This window comes from Jatropha curcas, chromosome 6 (assembly GCF_041381405.1).
Source record: "Jatropha curcas cultivar XTBG-Jc1 chromosome 6, XTBG_Jcur_1.0, whole genome shotgun sequence".
In the NCBI taxonomy this organism is placed as follows: Eukaryota; Viridiplantae; Streptophyta; class Magnoliopsida; order Malpighiales; family Euphorbiaceae; genus Jatropha; species Jatropha curcas.
Window position 1 is genome coordinate 9,072,374 of NC_143156.1, and position 21,318 is coordinate 9,093,691.

The 21,318-nt window shown below is 32.9% G+C and overlaps 3 protein-coding genes across 5 annotated transcripts; 2 read left to right on the plus strand and 1 right to left on the minus strand.

Annotated features, from left to right (window-relative positions):
- The first annotated feature begins 1,333 nt into the window (after positions 1-1,333).
- On the plus strand, positions 1,334-7,409 carry LOC105639495 (Protein kinase superfamily protein). 2 transcript variants are annotated; one of them, XM_020681487.3, is made up of 9 exons: positions 1,334-1,681; positions 3,551-4,102; positions 4,248-4,535; positions 4,636-4,903; positions 5,300-5,352; positions 5,793-5,860; positions 5,967-6,056; positions 6,302-6,386; positions 6,467-7,409. In XM_020681487.3, the coding sequence occupies exons 1-9, from the start codon at positions 1,606-1,608 to the stop codon at positions 7,009-7,011; spliced, it is 2,025 nt and encodes a 674-aa protein (XP_020537146.1). In that variant the 5' UTR covers positions 1,334-1,605; the 3' UTR covers positions 7,012-7,409. The 2 variants fall into 2 exon arrangements, with proteins under 2 accessions (XP_020537146.1, XP_012078959.1); XM_012223569.4 differs by having other exon boundaries at positions 1,336-1,681; positions 4,236-4,535.
- A 1,721-nt stretch (positions 7,410-9,130) lies between these two features.
- On the plus strand, positions 9,131-11,575 carry LOC105639496 (subtilisin-like protease SBT1.7). Its single transcript, XM_012223575.4, has one exon. It carries the CDS (start codon positions 9,155-9,157, stop codon positions 11,498-11,500), a length of 2,346 nt encoding a protein of 781 aa, XP_012078965.1. The 5' UTR covers positions 9,131-9,154; the 3' UTR covers positions 11,501-11,575.
- Positions 11,576-15,061: 3,486 nt separating this feature from the next.
- Positions 15,062-19,495, minus strand: LOC105639493 (Putative endonuclease or glycosyl hydrolase). 2 transcript variants are annotated; one of them, XM_012223570.4, is made up of 2 exons: positions 19,303-19,495; positions 15,062-16,979 (listed from the first exon to the last, which is right to left on the minus strand). In XM_012223570.4, exon 2 carries the CDS (start codon positions 16,935-16,937, stop codon positions 15,339-15,341), a length of 1,599 nt encoding a protein of 532 aa, XP_012078960.1. In that variant the 5' UTR covers positions 16,938-16,979; positions 19,303-19,495; the 3' UTR covers positions 15,062-15,338. The 2 variants fall into 2 exon arrangements, with proteins under 2 accessions (XP_012078960.1, XP_012078961.1); XM_012223571.4 differs by having other exon boundaries at positions 15,062-16,970; positions 19,303-19,448.
- Between the last annotated feature and the right edge of the window lie 1,823 nt (positions 19,496-21,318).

Consider the following 21,318-nt stretch of genomic DNA (forward strand, 5'->3'; position numbering starts at 1 on the left):
AAAATACAAACATAAACAAAATAATTTGTGGAAAAAGAGTCGGGATGATAAGCAATAGTAGAATGGATTTGCAATTGGACCCCAAAGCATGAGAAAGAACAATGTCAATAAGAGTAAGTGAAAAGATATTTTGTACCTTCAAATACCCTTTATTTGACATTCTCAAAATTTTGTAATTAAATTGAAGTTGATTAACAGAAAATTATTAACAAAGGGATAAATTAGTCTAAGAGATATATAATCCACAGGCTATGTAATTGAATTTAAGAAAATCGAACTAGTGTTTCAGTGTAAGTGACTTTAATTGAGGAATGCTAGATAGTAATTCTTAAAAAATTTATATAAAAAAGAAGAATTGTGATTTGAATTCAACATCAAAATAAAAAATTTTCTTTATGCTGTGAGGTGATATCATATGAATTCATTTATTTGATTTAATTAAAAATATATAATTTTCGTCAAAATTTTCATTTATGATTGATCTCAAAAATGAAACCTTGATTAATAGTACAAATGCAAATTTTTCTATCAACTAAATGAGTTTAAAACGAGGTATTTTTTGGTAATTAGATTAAGCATGTGCATTTCAAAAGGTAATCATTTGATGGCTAACAGTAGAAACAATGTGCTTAGGAATAAAAGCGAGATGGAAGTGGAACAAGTATTTTAGATTTTAGATTACTCATTTCCGTTTAACGAAAATATGAATAATTATAAATAGATTTAAAATAGATACAACGTAGATACGTAAATCTTTTATACTTACTACTATTACGGTTATATTAAACGAGTTTGGTCATCGAGTACCCGTGACTGCTATTATTAGCATCTTATAATTGATTTTGGTCAAGGATAACCGACTACCTTCCATTTCCTTTGATTTTCATTAGCATCTTACTATCTTAGAGCCCCATTGACAATTTAGAGAACTATTATAGAAATCAATAATAAGGGTGACCCACATTCTGCCATCACTATGTACATTAGTGTTGGACCTTAGTAGTTTTAAGAAATCTTACATTTACATAGAGAATAGTGATCTATGGTCCAAGAAAATTTTCCATTAATGTGCACATCAAAATTGAAAAACTCTACGAGCGGCTCTCGGAGGAGATGCGGAAAACTAGGGAAAGAAAATATATTAGAAAAGGAAATGAGCTGAAAATAGATTTTTCTTTATTGGGAAACATGGAAAAATAAAGAGGTAGAGGAAAATAATTTGAAAATTTTCTTGTGGTCCCACAAAGTAGAGAAAGAAAATGGCACTGCATTATGATTTTGCCCCTTCATAATAATTCGAATTTCTTTTCTATTTTCTTTCCCTACCCAACTTCTTTCTAAGCATAGTGTGTGCGTGTGTGTGCGAGAGGGTTCTCTATTCCCCATGTAGTCAAAAAGCCACACTCACTCTCTCTGCTCCCGTTCACACTCTAGTCACTCTCTTACACTGTAATATATACACAGTGCTGCACTGGCCTACTAGGTGACTCTAGTCCCCAAATGTAAGTAAAACCCATTTACACGAAGCTGCTGTTTGTCAAGCTTTAAGTTTGAAGCCCCTCTTCATCTACTCTCTTTCTCTTCCTTTCTTCATTCGTCTTTGCTATGATGGTCTACGGATGGGTCTTGTTCTTGGGTTTGTCTCAGTTTCTTGTAATGCAGCTTCCTCTCATAATGGCAGGTTAGTGCATTTAATTTCTCGTTTTCTTTTTAAAGTATGTGTACCATTTAATTTATTTTTAATTCCTAATTTGAAGTTGGATTTTTATTGATTGTTTTCTCCACTATGGTTCTTGTTAGTATTTTGGGCTAAACTAAGATTCTGCAAATGGGATTTGGTTGTTGGCTTTAATTTTTTGGGCTACTGTTGATTGTGTCGATTTTTATGGCTTTGCTTTGATTTTAATGAGCATTTTTAATGTGTATGATTCTATGGCTATTGTGAATTCTTGACCTGTTCATTTTTCTAGTTTTGGTTTTGTGAGTTACTGGGTCGTGTTATATTAGTAGCTATTAATTTGAACTCACTGTTAATCAAATTAATTCTTGTCTACATTTTTGGGTTTGATGTTATGGTTATTTAGGAGTTGCCTTTGCCGAAACTTTATGGCAAGTATTCCGCAGTTTGGTTTCTGTAGTATATTATGCATGTTTTTCTTGTATTTTGGTGAATGGGGAGGTGATTGTTATCTCCCGTTTGACTTTGATATTATTCTCTCTTGTTCATTAGTACGAACTTTGAGCGATTTAAAAGAAAACATGTTTTCTTGCTTGATTGTTCTGTTTGGATTAATGAGTATATATTTCACAATTTGATACTAACCCCTCCGTTTGGTGTAAATGAATTTGAAGAATTTATTGATAAATGATAAAATGTGGTTAGTTATGTTGAGTTTTGTAAAACTGGATTCATGGGAGTGAAATGAACATAGCCTTCCATACCAAAACGGAAACATAAATTTGAAACCAAACAGGGCCTAAACATTGCTGGTAGGTTGATATGCGCAAATCTTGCCAAGTTTTTGTCCTCATTAATACATATCGAATCAAAAAGGGGCTAGTAAATTCAATTAACAGTACAAGGTTCCAACTGAAGATGATGGTCTAGGCAGTTGCATTTTGAGTGTTGGCAAGTTGTTAAATTGCAACTAAGTCTTTAGAAATTTGCATTTTGCCGATGACATTGTTTGGAAATGGGTAGCATCCACTCAACTGGCGTGCCTTCTGGCATCATCAATCATCAAAGTAGGCTATTCACAGCAATTGCACCACCACTTTCTTCTATCTTGTAGCCCCTAACGGAGTTTGTAATTGGAAATTTTCATTACACTCCTCATGATGTTCTCCAATATGTGTTTCTTATATGCACATGATTGTTTTTGCAGAGTAAATTTGAGATCAAAATGTAGAAAAAAGTTCCTTTTCAGTTGACTAGTCTCTTTAAGTATCATGCTAAATCCCTCTACTGAAGTATTCCCTGCTTAATTAGGACATGGACTCCCAAGTGTTAAACCAAAAAAAAAGAAAAAAAAAACCTCTAGAACATGGTTGTTGTGGTTCAGTACACATATTTTTTATGTTGCGTGCTAGCAAAAATGTCAAAAGTGTGTGCAACACTCATGATGGATCTAAACTGAGAGAGAGGGGAACTGAAAAAGTTTGACTTGTAGGATTTTACGATAAATTGCTTGCTTTCCTGTTCTTTTTTCAAATGATAGTTGAGGACTTCAAATGCTGTATATTTTTTTATTGCACCATCAGAATGCCATAGGAGTTCATTAGCATCAAAGTTTGAAAATCGAAAATTTCCAATTGCAGCATTTCTGTCAATAAATTGCTTGCCTGTCCTTTCTAAAGGCTGTTTCAGGAAATGTTGTGTATTGTGTATTTTCTTACAATTGCACCAAGTAACCTCATTAAAGTTGCTTTTTTACCATCAACTGGAAAAAAATATCTATTTTACAAGTTGGGAATATAAAGTTAAAGTTTTTAGACAGGAGTTCTAAAACAAATAATTGACTAGTTAATGATAGCTTCTATTACTTTGCAGATTGCCCCTTGGATTTGACTGGATCAAACTTTACCTTAGCAGCTTCTTTATGCTCCAGCAAAGATGATAGAGGAAAGTGTTGCCGCTATATAAATGCTTTCATTGCAGTTTCTATTGCACGCTATGCAAATGTAACTAGCAACCTAGGGGTTACTTCAAATTTCTCTGATATCTGCCTCCAGTCCATTTTACAAACAATGGAACTATATGGTATTCCAAGAAATGCAACAGCCTTTTGTGGGTTTGGCACAAAAATTCCAGTTAATTATGAGTGTAATGGTCGAACAACTGTTACTCAGATGCTGGAATCTCCAAAGTTTGTGGATGTTTTGCAAAATTGCAAAGTGCCCCTTTCAGCAGAAAGCAGTTGCAGGAAGTGTTTAAATGCTGGAATTGTATACCTTCATCATCTGGTGGGAATCAATGACAATATAACATTAAGTACTTGCCGTGATGCAACTTTTGCGGCACTTGCAAGCCAAGTTGATGATGCTTCAGCTGTCAATATTGCAAGCTGTTTCTTTGGAGTTCAAGGGCTTAATGTTCCTCCAGGTATGACTAGTTTGTGGTTCCTTGTGACTTGTCTATAGCTTGCAATAAAGAATTTACTGGAACTCTATCTTAAATGGATTTCTTGTTTTATATTTCTGTATTCAATCATTAAACTGTCATTTTGTGTATGAAGCTAATATTTCAGAGCCATCTCCATCTGGAATCAGTCCTGAGGCTTCTCCAAGTCCATTGGTTGCTGCTAGTCCGAGCCAACTTATGTTGGGAGTAACCTTAAATGAGAGTCACCATCCCTACCACCTGACTCTAATTCCAGGCATTGGAGTTGCAGTTACAGTTGTTGCTGTTATGATGCTTATAGTACTGATGGTTCTTATCCGGAGGAAACGCAAAGAACTAGAGGAATCTGAGAATATAGACGGGACTTCTTCAAAAGCTTTCCCTCCTTCTCGGACTATGCGAAAATTTCAAGAAGGTATTACTCTAGGCTTTATGGCTTGTGCTTTCTTAATGCTAGCATGTAACGAGCTTTCTTATGTTCATTTATGTGTTACTTTTTGGTGTTTGTCATGTAGGAGTAGGACCTACATCAATGTTCCGAAAATTCAGCTATAAGGAGACAAAGAAGGCGACAGATAACTTCAACACAATCATTGGACAGGGAGGATTTGGAACCGTGTACAAAGCTGAATTTAGCGATGGCTTGGTGGCAGCAGTAAAGCGGATGAACAAAGTTTCCAAGCAGGGGGAAGATGATTTCTGCAGAGAAATAGAACTTCTTGCCCGACTGCATCATCGTCACCTTGTTGCTTTAAGAGGCTTTTGCATAAAAAAACATGAGAGGTAGCTTATCTTTCTGTGTAATTATGGCTAGAGACATCATGAAAAATAAATAAACTAACCGAATGGGCTGCTTTCTCATTCTAGACTGTTAAGTTATTTATATGCTTACCTTAATATAAGTGCATGCTTCCTTGTTTTCAGCATTAGTGCAACCCGGATGATTTCAATACCTATCCTCTTTCTAACAGTTTATATCAATAGATAATATGAGTGGTTTCAGTTAATGTACTAATGCGTGCATGCACATGCATTGCATTATTTTTGTACGAGTCCAGTAACTTCGAAAAGGAACATTTTGATATTTTACCAGTTTTTGCAAAATATTAATCATGTCCTTTAGATGGTTTGTTATTGAAGTGCAGGAAGTCAAATAGTTTTGCTTGTTTATGATGGCAGATTTCTGATGTACGAGTATATGGCAAATGGAAGCTTAAAGGATCATCTTCATTGTATGTTTCCTGATTTCTTCAGTTCACTTTTTTCTGTCACTATACCTGGAAATCAAATAGTGGCTCTCCTTGTCGCTCCCTCTCTCTGTCCTGCACTCGGACAATTTGTGCTGTCATTTGATACAAAAAGACTTTTCTCTTCATGATAGATCCATGAGTTCAAATGTTATGGAAGTCATTATTGAAATAACTTATGTTGGGAAACGAATCTCACATTGAAATAATATTAAATAATTAAAATATTTATGAGTTAATTTTAGACCTAGAACAAGCCGATTAGTTTCGTGCAAGATGGTTCCAACACCGTCCCATTTATAAAACTGAGTTGTTTGGACCTGAAACTTTTAATAACCTGTTTCTTATAGTTTTGAGGAGCTCTATTGTTTGACAGCTTTCCATTCTGATTAAGGATCTTTTTTTTCATCTTTTTTCCTGTGCAGCACCCGGAAAGACTCCTTTGAGTTGGCGGACAAGAATTCAGATTGCCATTGATGTGGCTAATGCTCTGGTAGTTAGCAAATATATACTCTTGTTGGGACTAATTTGTATATTGTCAGAATTCTTATTCATTGACTCTGAATTTTTTCGTGCTGTTTTATTGCTCTCACATGCAGGAGTACCTCCACTTCTATTGTGATCCACCTTTGTGCCACAGAGACATCAAGTCGAGCAACATTTTACTGGATGAGAACTTTGTTGCTAAGGTAGTGTACCAGTGGGGTGCACATGCGGCTTTTTTTTTTCTTTTTTTTTTTTCACCTCTGAAATTATATTTCTGAAATACTCAATATGGATGAAAATAATCTTTTTCTGCAAACTCTGGTTTATTCTCAACCTTTTGGAATATATTGAGATTTTAACTGGATTTTCTTGCCATGAAAGCTTCATCAACATCTCATATCAACTATCTTTCAACTTACTTTTTCCTTCTGGCCATATTGTCTTTCAGGTTGCAGATTTTGGCCTTGCACATGCATCGAAGGATGGCTCTATTTCCTTTGAACCGGTAAATACCGATATCCGAGGAACTCCAGGTAAGACGATAAATTTGACCCTCCTGCATCAGATGTTCCATTCATTAAGCTAAGAGTTCTAATTGTATGGTGCCATTCAGGTTACATGGATCCTGAGTATGTGGTCACTCAAGAGCTCACGGAGAAAAGTGATGTGTATAGTTATGGTGTTGTACTTTTGGAGATAGTAACTGGAAGACGGGCAATACAAGACAACATGAATTTATTGGAATGGTCTCAAATGTTCATGGCTTCAGAATTAAGACTACATGAGTTAGTGGACCCAAGCATCCAGAATTCCTTTGACTTGGACCAGCTTCAAACAATTGCCTCTATTGTGAGATGGTGCACACAGAGGGAAGGAAGGGCTAGACCTTCAATCAAACAGGTCCTTAGGCTTTTATATGAGAGCTCAGACCCGATACATAGTGGGCTTTTACAAGCTGTGGAAGATGAAGAGTATGAGGGAAGTGAAGGTCGAGGAAGAAGAAGTAAAGGGAAAATGCACAGAAGTGATGCAGTTTTTTACAGTGGCGATGGAAGATGCCTTGCTTCTTCTTCAAGTACATCAAGGTCATATTGCAGCAGAAGCTTTTTACTTGAAACTGGCTCCCCACAATCTCCTTCCAATATACTTTCCCTCTGAGGCGGATCATTTTTTTTCTCTCCAAGCCTTTGACTGACACTTGTGATTTACCGGAAAGCTATAGCGCCTTGATTGAATTGTCGTTGAGACACATTTTTAGCAAGGTTTATCTCAGGTTGACAGGTATGCGCAGTTTGTCACCTTTATTCAAGTATTGAAAACTTCAATTCATAGAGTATATGCCAATGACTTCAAAATCAATTATGGGTTGGATGGTGGGGAAAGTGTAAAAGTACTCATTTTAAATCCATAGTTTTGTTCTATGCCATCTTAAAAATTTTGGAATCACAAGGCATAAGTATAAAATTTTTCTTTTAAATCATGTATTGACAAATTTTGACATAGCAATTATGTAGTCATTAGCATTGGTTTTTCAGATTCATGTATCATTTATGTAACTCAAGAGGTGTTTTGATACAATATATTAAATTCTCACTTCTAAACAAACAAAAATGGATGCCTCATTTTATATATGGAGATTTGGACAGCATAGACGGCTGAAAAGATCCATGGACAGCCGAGAATATCAAGTCCGGCTGGCCTGAAGAAAAACCAGAGTAAGCAAAAACAGCAGCCTCGGATTGACAAATTATTCGATGGTTAAAAACTATGCTAATTTGTATGTATAATGCAGATACTGCATTGCATTCCAGCATAGTAAATATCAAAGCTTTTATTCAGATCAAAATTGCTATTTTTTAGATAACTTCTAGCCATTGACAGGTGATTTTGTACTTATTATTATTACTACTCAGAGATGCGCTTCTATTGTAATGGAATCCGGCGGATGATCACTGTTGCAGTTATATCATAATAGTTTGTATAGTCATGATACAATAGGTTAAATTTATTTTATTTTATTTCATTTTTTTGGGTATAACTATATATAGGTGCCTCACTTTGTTAGTGTTTATATTAGTGTTAAAACTTTTTTTTTTTTTTATCAATTAAGTGCATTTAATTGAATTATTTTGCAGGAAAATGAAGATGGATAATTCGTTAACAAATGGTATCAAACATAAAAATCCTTTGAATTCATGTTTTTTTTTTAAAAAAAATTTTTTGAAAATCATCAAATTATATTAACATTAAAAATATTAAGAAAAACTCAGAAAATTTAAGGTATCAAAGAACCAAGAGGCTCTTGTCGAGATGTACTAGCATAAAACAAAACTACCCTAGAAAATTTTTAAAATTTTTTTATTGTTCTTCTGTCCTTAAAAAAGTCCAAAATTCTTTTAAAATTTTCTTCTGTTCCAAAAAAAAAAAAAAAAAAAAAGGAGAAAAAGGAAATAAGAAAAAAAATACTCCCTGGTCCCATAATTCTTGCTTTCTATTTTTATCCATTTCAAATTGTTGTCTTAAAATATCATTCTTCCTAATGTATAAACAAAATTAAAATATCAACCTTTAGTCTTCTAAAAAAAATTCTATTTAATCAAATATTTGATTACAGTTTAATTAATTTAAAGAAAATTTAATATGAATCATTTAATTTTAATGGGTATTAACATGAGTGTAAATTAGTAAACAAACAAAGCAAAAATTGTAGTTTAACTCTATTAAGTAAATTTTCTTAATTTATGTGCAAGTGAAAACAAATAGGGTAGCACATTCCTTGCTAAGCTTGCTCTTTCTCTAGGATTAGAAGAGCATATTTGGGTAGAGGAGATTCAGCTCTATTTCTCCTTCTGTCTTAGATGATGTGAACTCTTAAGTTAATGAAATTTGCGTTATTTTTCTTAAAAAAAAAAAAAAATTTATGGGATGGAGTATATATTAATCTAGAGAAATAAATAAAAAATACAGTAAATAGTTTTATTTTATTTTTTGGATAATAAATTCCAATCAAGTGTACTTGACAGGCAAGTATTATCCATAATGAACAAAATTGAGATACTAAATTTACAATCATCTTTCTTTCTTTCAATTTTTTTTTTTTTTTTTTTTTTTTTTTTTTTTTTTTTTTTTTTGTTAATTGATTTCTAACTATAGTTATAACTATAAATTTAAGTTTTATATAAAAAAATTTTACTTGATTATATCGAACAAAGTTAAGTTCTTGGCTTGAAATACACAGTGTGTGTATATATTCTACCTTGGAATCTGAAGTTCTCATATCTAATATCCACTGACCTGCAAAATGGGTCAGTTTTCTCCTTCCAAATTTCTTCTTGCTATCTTCCTCCTCTTCTCAATTGCTAAATCACTGCCTACATCAACCAGTGGTAGGACTTACATAATCCACATGGACAAATCAGCAAAGCCAGCTTCTTTCTCTTCTCATCATGATTGGTATATTGCAACACTATCATCTTTGTCATCACCAGATGGTATCTCTCCTACCCATCTCTATTCTTATAACCATGTGATTGATGGCTTCAGTGCTGTACTGTCTGAAAGTCACCTTCACCAACTAGAAGAATTGCCTAGTCATGTTGCTACATTTCCAGAATCATTTGGTCATCTCCATACTACCCATACCCCAAAATTTCTCGGTCTGAACAAGCACACTGGACTATGGCCAGCAAGCAAGTTCGGTGATGATATCATAATTGGTGTTATTGATACTGGGATTTGGCCGGAAAGTGAGAGCTTCAATGATAAACACATGCCTCCAGTGCCAGAGCGCTGGCGAGGCATATGTGAAATTGGAGCTGAATTTAATGCTTCTCGTTGCAATAAAAAGCTGATCGGAGCACGAAAGTTTAGTCAAGGAATGAAACAGTATGGCCTGAATATATCAAACACAGATGACTATGATTCTCCCAGGGATTTCATGGGTCATGGAACTCACACATCTTCGACAGCAGCCGGTAGCCGGGTGCAACGTGCTGATTATTTCGGTTATGCACAAGGCACAGCAACTGGAATGGCACCAGCAGCAAGGATAGCTATGTATAAAGTACTGTTCTATAGAGCCGATAACGATGACTATGATGCTGCTGCAACTGATGTACTTGCAGGAATGGATCAAGCTATAGAAGATGGAGTAGATATCATGTCATTGTCTCTGGGATTCTTTGAAACGCCTTTCTTCAAGAATCCAATAGCCATAGGAGCATTTGCAGCATTAAGAAAAGGTATATTTGTTACATGTTCAGCTGGAAATGGGGGTCCTCATGGATACACAATGCTTAATGGAGCTCCTTGGCTGACAACAGTTGGTGCTGGAACTATTGACCGTGAGTTTGGAGCTCATATTACTCTTGGAAATGGAGATATGACCTTCACCGGACAATCCATATATCCGGAAAACTTGTTTGTATCTAGGATTCCTGTATATTTTGGATATGGAAATAGAAGCAAGGAAATCTGTGACTGGAACTCTTTAGATCCTAAAGATGTTGCAGGCAAGTTCATCTTCTGTGACCATGATAATGAAACATCATTGTTTCGTAAGACAACATCTGAAACAGACAGATACGGTCCAGACATTGCTGGAGCTGTTGGTGCTATCTTTAGTGAAGATGACGGAGAATTTGAACATCCTGACTACTTCTATCAACCAATTGTGTTAGTGAGCACAAAAGATGGAGACTTGATAAAGAAATATATACTCAACACAACAAATGCAACTGTTAGTGTTGAGTTTGGAAAAACATTGTTAGGCATTACTCCAGCTCCAAAAGTAGCGTACTTTTCTTCACGAGGGCCTGACGAAAGATCTCCATGGATTCTCAAACCTGATATATTAGCTCCTGGGTATCACATTTTAGCAGCATGGGTTCCTAACAGAGGCTTCGCACCCATTCGCGAAGATGATTATTTGCAAACAGATTATGCTCTTCTTTCAGGAACTTCAATGTCTTGCCCTCATGCGGCTGGTGTGGCTGCATTGCTCAAAGCTACACACCGCGACTGGAGCTCAGCTGCTATCCGATCAGCAATGATGACTACTGCATATGTTACCGACAATTCAAATGGTCGAATCATTGATATGACTACTGGAGTTGAAGGAACTCCTCTTGATTTTGGGGCAGGACATTTGAATCCTAATAAAGCTATGGATCCTGGACTAGTTTATGACATTCAATTGGAGGATTATATCAACTACTTGTGTGCATTGAACTACACAAGTCAGCAGATCAAAATTATATCCGGAACGCTGAATTTTACCTGCAAATATGCTAGTTTGGATCTTAATTATCCTTCTTTTATGGTTATACTAAACAAGACTAATACAACTACCTCTACATTCAAAAGGGTATTGCTGAATGTGGCGGATACTGCCTCCGTTTATAAGGCTGTAGTGGAAGTTCCGCCGGGCATGAAAGCTGTTGTGCAGCCAACAACAGTTAGCTTTATGGGAAAATATAGCAAAGCTGAGTTTAATCTGACTGTGGAAATTAACTTGGAAGTTGATAGTGTTGGACCAGAGAGTGATTATTCTGGGAATTATGGATTCTTGAGTTGGTATGAGGTTAATGGGACTCGTGTGGTTAGAAGTCCCATTGTCTCTGGAATTGCTTCAGCTAGGAACCCTTAAAACTTGAGTTATTTGCTTGAATTGCTCTGGTTTGGAAATTACAATCCTTTTGTTTGTTTCAGCCAAGAATATCATTATTGGACCAGATAATCAAGGCATTTCATGTTCAAGATTTGTGTTAATAAAAAAAAATAATATTAAATAATTCTTGATTGTCAAGCCATGTAAATTGACAATCTTTGGAGGAGAATGCTGCTGAATCATAAAAAAAACCCCCAAACTTTAAGGGTATTTTAATTGTAACTTAAATTCAACTTTATACTTCTTACTATCCTAAATTTCAATTTTAGTTACAATAACACCCTAATTTAAAATTATACCCGATATTAAAATAAAAAAATAATATGTTCATCTTAAAAATAAAATACTTTTTATTTATTTATTTATATGATATTGACAACAAGTAATGATTCACTAAAAATAAAATTATCCTATAATGAATAAAATATATTTTTATAAGAAATCTAATTAAGTATAATTTTAAACCATAACTAAAATTTCATGTATAAAAAATGGTAAAATAAAAACTTAAACTAATATTTTGTGTTTGTAAGTAACTAAAAATTATTATTTTACTTGACTTTTTATGAATTAAAAAAAAAACTCCTAACCAATATTAGTTAGGGTGTTGCTACATGTTGAGTTTTTTAGTTAACCTAACCATGTAGGTCCAAAGAAAATAATATTTTATTTCTTAAATTAGATACAATTTGAAATTATAGTGATATTATAACTAAAATTGAAGTTCAGAATACTAAAAAATTACATTTACAGTGCAATTAAAAATACTAGCAAAATTTAGAATTTTTTAATGGTTTAGCCGGAGAATGCCAAGTATAGAATGTTTAACCTAGTCCTTGTACTAAGTTGACACTTCACGCTAAGGGCGTGTTCGGTGGCAGCGTTTAGAGTAGCGTTTAATATTTTTAACTAGTCAAAACACTGTTTCTCTAAATTATTGTATTCGGTAACTTAATATATAGAGTAGCTTTTGAAGGTCTACAAAGTGTTTTCTAAAATGTTATCTTAACTAACGTTTAGCGTTTACTCTTTTTACTAAATTTTTTTTACTACCTTATCCTTAGTTAATATAAAATCCTTTTGTTATTCACATTACGTGTTTTATTATCTTTATGTTTGACTTATTTATATTTAAAAATAAAAAAAAAATTTATTTATATATTTGTATTTAAACTCAAATAAATATTAAAAATTAAAAATATTGATCCCCTAAAATATTAAAAATTTTCCATTTTATTTATAAAATAGTGAACTTTTCAATTTTTTGCTCCTTTAAATTTTGAAAATTTAGGTATAATGAAATCATTTTTTTTATAATGAATTTAATTGAAAATTTTTGGTGAATATTTTAATGTCCTTTTTTGTCATTTTAAATTTATTGCCAATCAAACAGATATTTTTATCGAACATTTTCGCTGTTAACCACTATTTAAACAGCTAACAATTACTAGAATAGCTAGTATTGCGGAACATACTCTAAGTTATTAAAATAATAGGAGCTTATATTTTGTTGTATATAGCTATAAGCATAGACTATTTGACAAATAAATAATAAAAATGTTGCACTGAATTCGTGCACTTGGATTTTATGAATGTTGAAAATTTTCATTTTTGATAGTTAATTTTTTACTAAAAATAAAAATAAGTTTAATGGGAATTGAAATATTAGATGCTTAAAAATATTTGAAACTAAAATTTTTACTTTTAAGTATTTAATTTTCTTATAAATTAACAAATTAAATATTTATTAAATCTAAATAATAGATTTTGTCAAATTTATTGCAAGAATTTAAATTAACAAATTCAAATGTAATATAAAATTGAAGCATATCATCATAAATTGATGGGTTGAACCAATTTCTTAAAAAATAGTTCAAAAGTTATAATGAACTGAATTATATGATCTGGTTTAATTTAATCTAGTTTAACGATGTAAATCATTAATATTTGCATTTATAAATTTAATTTTTAATATTTCCTCCATTCTATAATTCTTGACTTACTCTCATTTTTCATCCAACCCAAATTCTTTATTTTTTATTCATTAGCAGACTCGATAAGCTAAAATAACACTGCAAACTACACAATAGAAATAACTTTTCCCTAGATCACCAAATTGGTGAAAATACTTGTGGTCAAGAGGACTTGAACTCAAGACCTCTCACTCCTCACACAAATGAGAAGACTATTACAAATTATTGTTAATGAATATAATAGTCAAAGTTCTATATTATTATTAATCAAACTTTGATAGTATAAATAAAATTAAAATATCAAACTTTAGTTACTCTTCAAAAAAAACTCTTTTTAATCAAATATGTGATTATATTTTGATTAATTTCAATAAAATTTAATATGGATAATTTAAATTTAGTGACTATTAACATAAGGGTATATTAAAAAAAACAAAATTTTAACTATATTAACTAATTTTTTTTATTTGTGTGCAAATCAAACTAGAATAAAAATTATAAGCCGAAGGAAATATTTATTTCACTTTATCATTATTCATGGAGCGAGCACTAAGATTTAGTGATGCATGGACACATTGAAATTAGTCTGGCTCGATACGTCAACTCGGAGAATTGGTGAACCCGATTCAACATTGAACCAATTTTTAAAGAAGAGAGCTGGGTTGAACCAGCTAACCTATTGTTTAACCGGATGATCCATATAGACATGGTTGATCAGACTGATTGTTTAATATTTAATTATTCTTTATTATATTATAATTATTTTAAATTATAATTATTGAATACATATATATTATTGATATTTTTATAAGCTACTAATTGAAGCATTGAACCGCTAATTAAACCAATAACCCATTCATATAATTCTTCAATCAGATGAATGTTCGAGCCGATTTTAATAACACTGCTTGCAGTGAATACTCATTGGCAAAAGCGCCAAAAATTGATCCCAATCAAGTCGGTTTAATTTAATTTGGTCTCATTTCGATTTACTTAAAAAATTGAAACTTATTGTTCCTTGATTCGCTTCTAAAAATCTGTTAAAACCAAAGTAACACCAGCCCATCCGACAAGATCAAATTGAACTGGAACGGTTCGTCTTATGCTGATCTTTTCAAATTTTCAAAACTGGTAGTAAGATTTTGTTCTGAATAATTTCAATTCAGTCTAATTTCTTAAAAAAAAAAAAAAAAAAAAAAAAAAACATGGACTTATTTAGCTAGGTAGATTCAAGTCGATATGACCTAATGCAACCCTTTTTGCCATAGGTGAAAGTGAAACTCTTCTAAAACAACAAGAAGAGGATTCACAGCATAAGACAACTCAGAATAAAAAACAACAGAGGCCATTTCCAGAACTCCTCAAAGAAACACCCCAATACAAAAAAAATAAAGAAGATTTAAGAAAAGACAAACGGCACAAGGAGACAAAGAAAATGGAGCTTGTAACTCCCAACAAACAAAAGTATTAACAAATAATCCAAGTTTTAATAATCCTATACAAGATTAATAATTCAGTATAATCACTCAAACTGGCAAGATTGCAGAGTACAAAGATGGAATGAAACTTGAACCATCAAGGCTAGAAAGCAGCAGTGCTAGACGTTAAACATTAGTAGGTTTGATTAGTTACAATGACGAGGCACAGAGGCATACATGGGAATTTCAAAATTAACATTCAAATCCATGCAGGACACATATTTTATAAAACAACAAATGTGATCCAGCCTCTCCTACCACTTATAAAACAAAGGGGAAGGAATTATGAAGAAAGATGTATGAGAGAGTCTTGAATATGCATGTAAAAAACATTCCAAGATAGATTGCTCCTTACTGTTTCCAACTCTAACCACCAACTGCAGCCAGGAACTTTCTCTTGCTTACTGGTTCTTCATGTAAGACAACAACATCACTCGCCTTATTAAAAAGCTCTTCCAGCTCATCCACACCAAACCTTTGACAGTCCAGTGGTTTCTTGTATCGTTGCTGATATATCTCCTCAAAACAACCCAAGAAAATCCGACAAGAATAACTGACTAGAATTTCCTGTAACTCATGTTTGAATTGCTCAAGATTTTGGTCAAAATCCTCACATCTGGCTGTTGTACCAGTACTAATCTTACCGTTGTTTGTCCTCTCCTCGAGTTCTTCAACTACCACCCTTTCCTCATCTGAGAACTCATCTGAAGAGCCGCATCCCGTCATAATACCCAAATTCTCCTCTTGAGTCCCTTTTCCTTTCCCATCTTTCCTCGCTAGAACTAAAGGAGGTGCACTAGGGCTTGCTTTCCAATTTCGAAGGTAGACAAACTTCTTTTGGCCCTTGCCATCTATTGCCAATGCATCATTCATTTTCTTGAAAAGATTTACTAGCTTGAATGCCCCATACTCTGAAACATAAAGAGGCCGTCCATAGAGCTTCTGATACTCGGCAGGAACACGGGTAAGTGGCAAACATCCTCCTGATAGTTCGAGCAATTTAACTAGCTGCACCTTCAGACCGTTTATGTCACCAGGCTGTACCCACATAGTTGAATGATATTGGTCATCATAGAAAACAGGACCAGTTGATACCTCATTCAAACCAGATGGCAGACTCTGTGATCTCATACTTGTAGGGAAACAAGGCATGGCTATTGATGAACTACAGTTGTATTCGGACAAAGACTGTGACACTACTGAAAAATCTCTTGAGTTGTAATAGCTTTGTGAGAGTCCTCTATATACAATTGCCTCCTCTTCATTTTGGCCATCAAAATTGTCATTTATATGGCACCCCATGAGATACCCAGCAATGTCAGGTGGTCCTGCATATGGAGGCCTCAAACCCTTTGAGGGGGGTACAAAGCCTTCCCCACGAGCCACACTAGGCCAATCCCAAACGAACTTACCAGCATTGCACAAAGCAGATGAGACACCTACCCCAGAAGGGATAACCAGGATCACAGTATATCCACGTTGTCCAAGAATGTGGAGAGCTGGAGCAAAATCAACATCTCCAGATATAAGCATGATGGAAGAAGGTGGTGGGTGGTCGAGGGCAAAGAGGAACATGTCAACTAAAATAGCCTTGTCAGCAGCATCTTTTCTACCATTAGGGACATCGATGAGTTTAACACCGGTTCTTTGGCAGCCCTCTCTGACTCGCCTAGGGAAGGAATTAAAATCCCCATATGCAGAAAACATCATAACTGCACCTTTAATTACAGGATGTACCCGTAAAGCCATTCTAATATTGCCAGCAACATCTTCAGGGCGGACATCACTGGGTACAGGGCAGTTCTCAATGTCCCAGAGGATAGCCACAGGACCATCTAAAGAATTACGATTTTGCTGGTTTGGGGGAGGTTGAAATGTCTGCGTGTTTGTTTCTGCAGAATTTATTACTCTCTGCTCCGATATATCAGAGGGTACCAAAGATGTTGATGCATTTATACTAGCCATCACTTTTTATTTTCTTTAAAAAGTTAGAGATCCCTGTAGATGCTAACCAGAAAAACATGATTCAGAAAAATAGGATGAAACTCCTCATTTAACTTGAGAAAAAAAAAGAGCAAAAATTGAGAAGGCCGTGACATGCTAATATCCTCAGATTTCTCATTGCTAAACACATCGATTTATTTATGTTAGCAAGTGAACTAATTGGTAAGGAAACTGGAATTTATAAGTTAGCATGAGCCAAATTATACAAAAAGAATTTAACACCTGCTAGACCTGGACTAACAACACAGCAATGGCACCTAAATTCAGAAAATATAGTTCCATGGCTGATAATTAGTCTAGTTTTAGCATTCTAGGGTGCAAAGTCTAAAAACTACTGAATTGCATTTTGGTACAAGCTAAAGTCTGTCCGAGCTAAAGTTCAAATCCATCTCCAAAACTATGGCCTACATCAAAGAGCACAAAGAAAAAGACAAATCATATTATTCTAGTATATTAAACTAATAATTCCAATAAGTTCTTTCTCGTTTCTTTCATCATTCAAAGTTTGAATTACGTTGGGTCATCAAGACACATCCAAGTTACTTTTCTAGAGAAAGGCTGTGTCCCTCAATCTACAACTTTCAACACAACACAGAGCAACAAAGAAATTTAACAAGAAAACAATCTATCCCTCAAGAGAAGAATCAGGGGCAAAGAAAAAGTTTTATGAAAGTCTCGAACCAAAGAGATATTGGACAAACTTTGAGTGTGTTTTGCTACCAGATTGAGCATAATGGAATTTAACAGAATGAACATGAAATGAAACAACATATAGCAAATTCAATACATTACACTTCATTACAATATATCAAACATACTCTTTATCCATGACGAATAAAGACCCAAGGTGCACTAAGGCACAAAGAGTCCTGGAGCTTGAAACGCAATGCACATAGCCAGGTGACTGCCTACTGGATACAAGGTGCATATCTATATATATATATAGATAGATAGATAGATACACTTAGTTGAATAATAAAATATCAAATAGATACTAATTACACATTATCAAAAAATATGGAATTCAATATATATACTAACTAAACAAATATCAAAATAAGTGGCACATCACATCCCATTATATTTTAGTAACCACAGTTTAAGCATCAAAGACAAGTCAAAGCTCTGTTAAAAATTCTAAAACAACAGTTTGACATATATATAAAGAAAAGATGCAATATATAAGATTTTAGGTCAAGAATTTAAAATTGAATCAACAATCAAATCTTAAATCATATATAGTTCTTAAATCTAATCAACAATCAAGATTAACTAAGAAAGATAAATACCGGATCATCATTTCCACAAAATAGTTAGAACAATAAAGAAAAAGAATTTTAAAAATACAGGCACAGCTAAGCCTAAGGCTCCACTTCTAGGTCTGTATGGCCAGATTGGGCCTGCCTCAATGTACCTTAGACACAGACACTGCCCTGAGTGTGCCTCAGGCCTAGGTATGATTTAAGAACACTCCTCTTTTATCGCTTTTACAAGGCAGATTTATCACCTACATTCAATTCATCTAATTTCATTATTATGCATTCTGTAGCACATGGCTAATCATATTCTAGCAATCCACAAATCCACATACAATGTCCATGGTCACAATTATTCGAATAGTTCATGACAAATAGATGGTTCAAGTTGGAAACCAACTAAAAGAGACAAGAACAGGTTGTTGAATAATAACCAACAACCAATAAGACCATCTAAAATCAAGCAATATATAGTTGCTAAAGCTTGATACTCCTTATCATTCAACAAGAGGAAATAATTGAATAATATATTCTCATTAGGACCTTCACAAACATCAAAGTAAGCAATAAAACACAATTTGACCCGATGCTTCTGTTAATGACAGCTTCAATTGGTGCAACTGTCAGCTAGCATCTAAAAAGTTCACTGAACTTATTAAGACACTTAAATCTTGCCAATCTTCCTTCAAGTTCTCTTGGACAATTTTGATACACTCAAACTGTCTCAAATTCCATATACTTAAAAACCATTTCAAATTCAATCTTGAGGGATTTAACCAGTAGTAAAGAAGAAAATACACAATTAAAAAAGATAAAAATAACAAAGAACTACAAATCTCAATCAACTCTAAAGCAATATCTACCATATGAAATTGAAACAAACATGCATTAGCCAAAAAATAATTTCGAAATAAAAACTCAAAATAGTAAACTTCAAACACTTTAGAAAGCTTTAAAATCTAAACCACCAAATCATTCACAGTAATCAAAACAAACCCACTAAAGAATAAAAAATTCCCATTTCGATTAACAGAAATCAAAATAAAAACAAGCAAAAAAAAAATACGTACCTTAAACAACGGCTAGAAGCTTTTAAGAAGGAATAAGCATCGCATCCAATCCAATCCAATCCAGATACAAAGCGCAGAAGATCAGTTATGGTTAATCAGAAGAGAGACGGAAGGAATTTTGGTCTTCGGGTTTTCCTTTTTTTCTTCTTCTATGTCTTTTTAGTTTGGGGGTTTTTTTTTTTTTTTATGTGGCAAAAACTGGGATTTTGAGCAAACCAAGAAAATGGAAAACACAGTTTTTAGTTTAAAGTGTGAAAGACAGGACTTTGCTTTCTACATTTGGGCTTATCTAATGTTTTTTCAGCCCATAAATTAACCGACAGTGATTCTATGTATGTCATTGTTTCTACAAGTTCAGATTACGAGTCCATTTTGAGAAGCAGGTGAAAATTGGATGTTTTAAGTAAATTTAACATTTTTACTGCGGCTGAGGAGATTAGATTATATTAAAAAAAAACTAGCAATATATATCGGTACGATGCACAGTAAAAAAAAAGTAAAATAAAGTAACATTAAGAGAATATATATATATATATATATATATATATATATATATATTAAACTCTTAAAAAAAAGTTTGCTTAAAAGATAGATTGAATTGGTGGAATTTATATTTGTTAAATTAATTCATTTAGTTGAGAAAATATATAGTCTGCAATTCATATAATTGATAAATTCCATCATGGTCTCAATTTCACGGGAATGAGAGAAATCTCACTTTGAAGATGTGATTTTTCAATTTTATTTTTTTATTAATAATATAATTTAAACCACTTAACTTTATTTAAAAATATTTTGCAAAATACATGAATTTTACTTTTCAACCAAACCATGGAATATGAAATTTCAATGCTAGGATCAAAACATTCACTTTGATAATATTTATAGTAGCTTCTATCATATGGTAAAAAACAAAAATAACTTATTGTAGAATGTATGTTGGCTCAAAGGTCTTACAACCCTTTATTTTGAAAAACCACAAAATAATAAATTGTTTGATTTAAATGGATTTTGTATTAAGTCTTTGCGAGAATTTTATATCTGACAAGATCATACATTGAAGATTCAAATTAATCCTACTATTGACAATCAAGGATAAAGACACACTTGAAGAATTAGAGAATAAAATGCTTAATGTCTTAATTATTTTTAGGGTTAATAGCTAATTGCGAATATAGAAAGAAATGATATGCATAATTAAGTGTATATAAAATATATCTTTCTTTTAGTTTTTCAAAGTAGTAATCAGAAGATTTTTTATTAAAATATTATTTGAAAAACTTAGAGGAAAAAATTATTTCACAAACCCTATCTTTTCAAATCTTAGAATATGTAGTTGCTATCTAAAAAGATTTTGAGGGAAATTAAAATTTTGTATTGGGCTCTTCAATGACTTGACCCGTTGCCTAAATTATGCTATCTAAGCCCAAATCTCTCTTTCCTCTTTTTCTAAAGCGTGTTGCCAACTTTTCCCTCTTCCTCTTTTCTTTCTAATACAATTTGGCTTGGTAGAATTCACAAGGTATGAGAGATAATATTTGCTTTTGAATTTCATATTTCAAACTCTTTCATCTTGGCTCTTTTTCTTCTTAATTTCTAAGAGGATAAATAATCAATTCTATAGAGAGATTTTTAAAAATAAATTTGATTTCGCCTTTAAAAAAATTTGTCTCCTAAGCTTAAATAAAGCATATTTGTCAATCTATTATAGGTTTTGTAATCTATAATAGATTTAGGGTTTTAAATCTCAAAATCTTAAAAGTAAAAGCTCTGTGTGAAGATTTTATTACAAGGATTTCAGACACCCATCTTGTATAAGATTAAAACTTTTAAATTTTATTTTCTTTTATTTTTTTGCAAAAATAAGTCAAGTTTTTCTAGTTCTTTATAAAAACTAGTGGGTATAAGTTTACAAGTTCTTTGCTAATTCTAAGTGATAAGATTATTTTCATTGAAAATCATATTGCTTCTGCTGGTATTTGAAAAGTCAAAAATTTTATGAAACTCAAATGAACC

Coding starts and splice junctions, on each gene's coding strand:
- LOC105639495 (XM_012223569.4), top strand. CDS start 1,606: ATGATGGTCTACGGATGGGTCTTGTTCTTGGGTTTGTCTCAGTTTCTT. Junction 4,103..4,235: donor AGGGCTTAATGTTCCTCCAG/GTATGACTAGTT, acceptor TTGTGTATGAAG/CTAATATTTCAGAGCCATCT. Junction 4,904..5,299: donor TGCATAAAAAAACATGAGAG/GTAGCTTATCTT, acceptor TTATGATGGCAG/ATTTCTGATGTACGAGTATA.
- LOC105639496 (XM_012223575.4), top strand. CDS start 9,155: ATGGGTCAGTTTTCTCCTTCCAAATTTCTTCTTGCTATCTTCCTCCTC.
- LOC105639493 (XM_012223570.4), bottom strand. CDS start 16,937: ATGGCTAGTATAAATGCATCAACATCTTTGGTACCCTCTGATATATCG.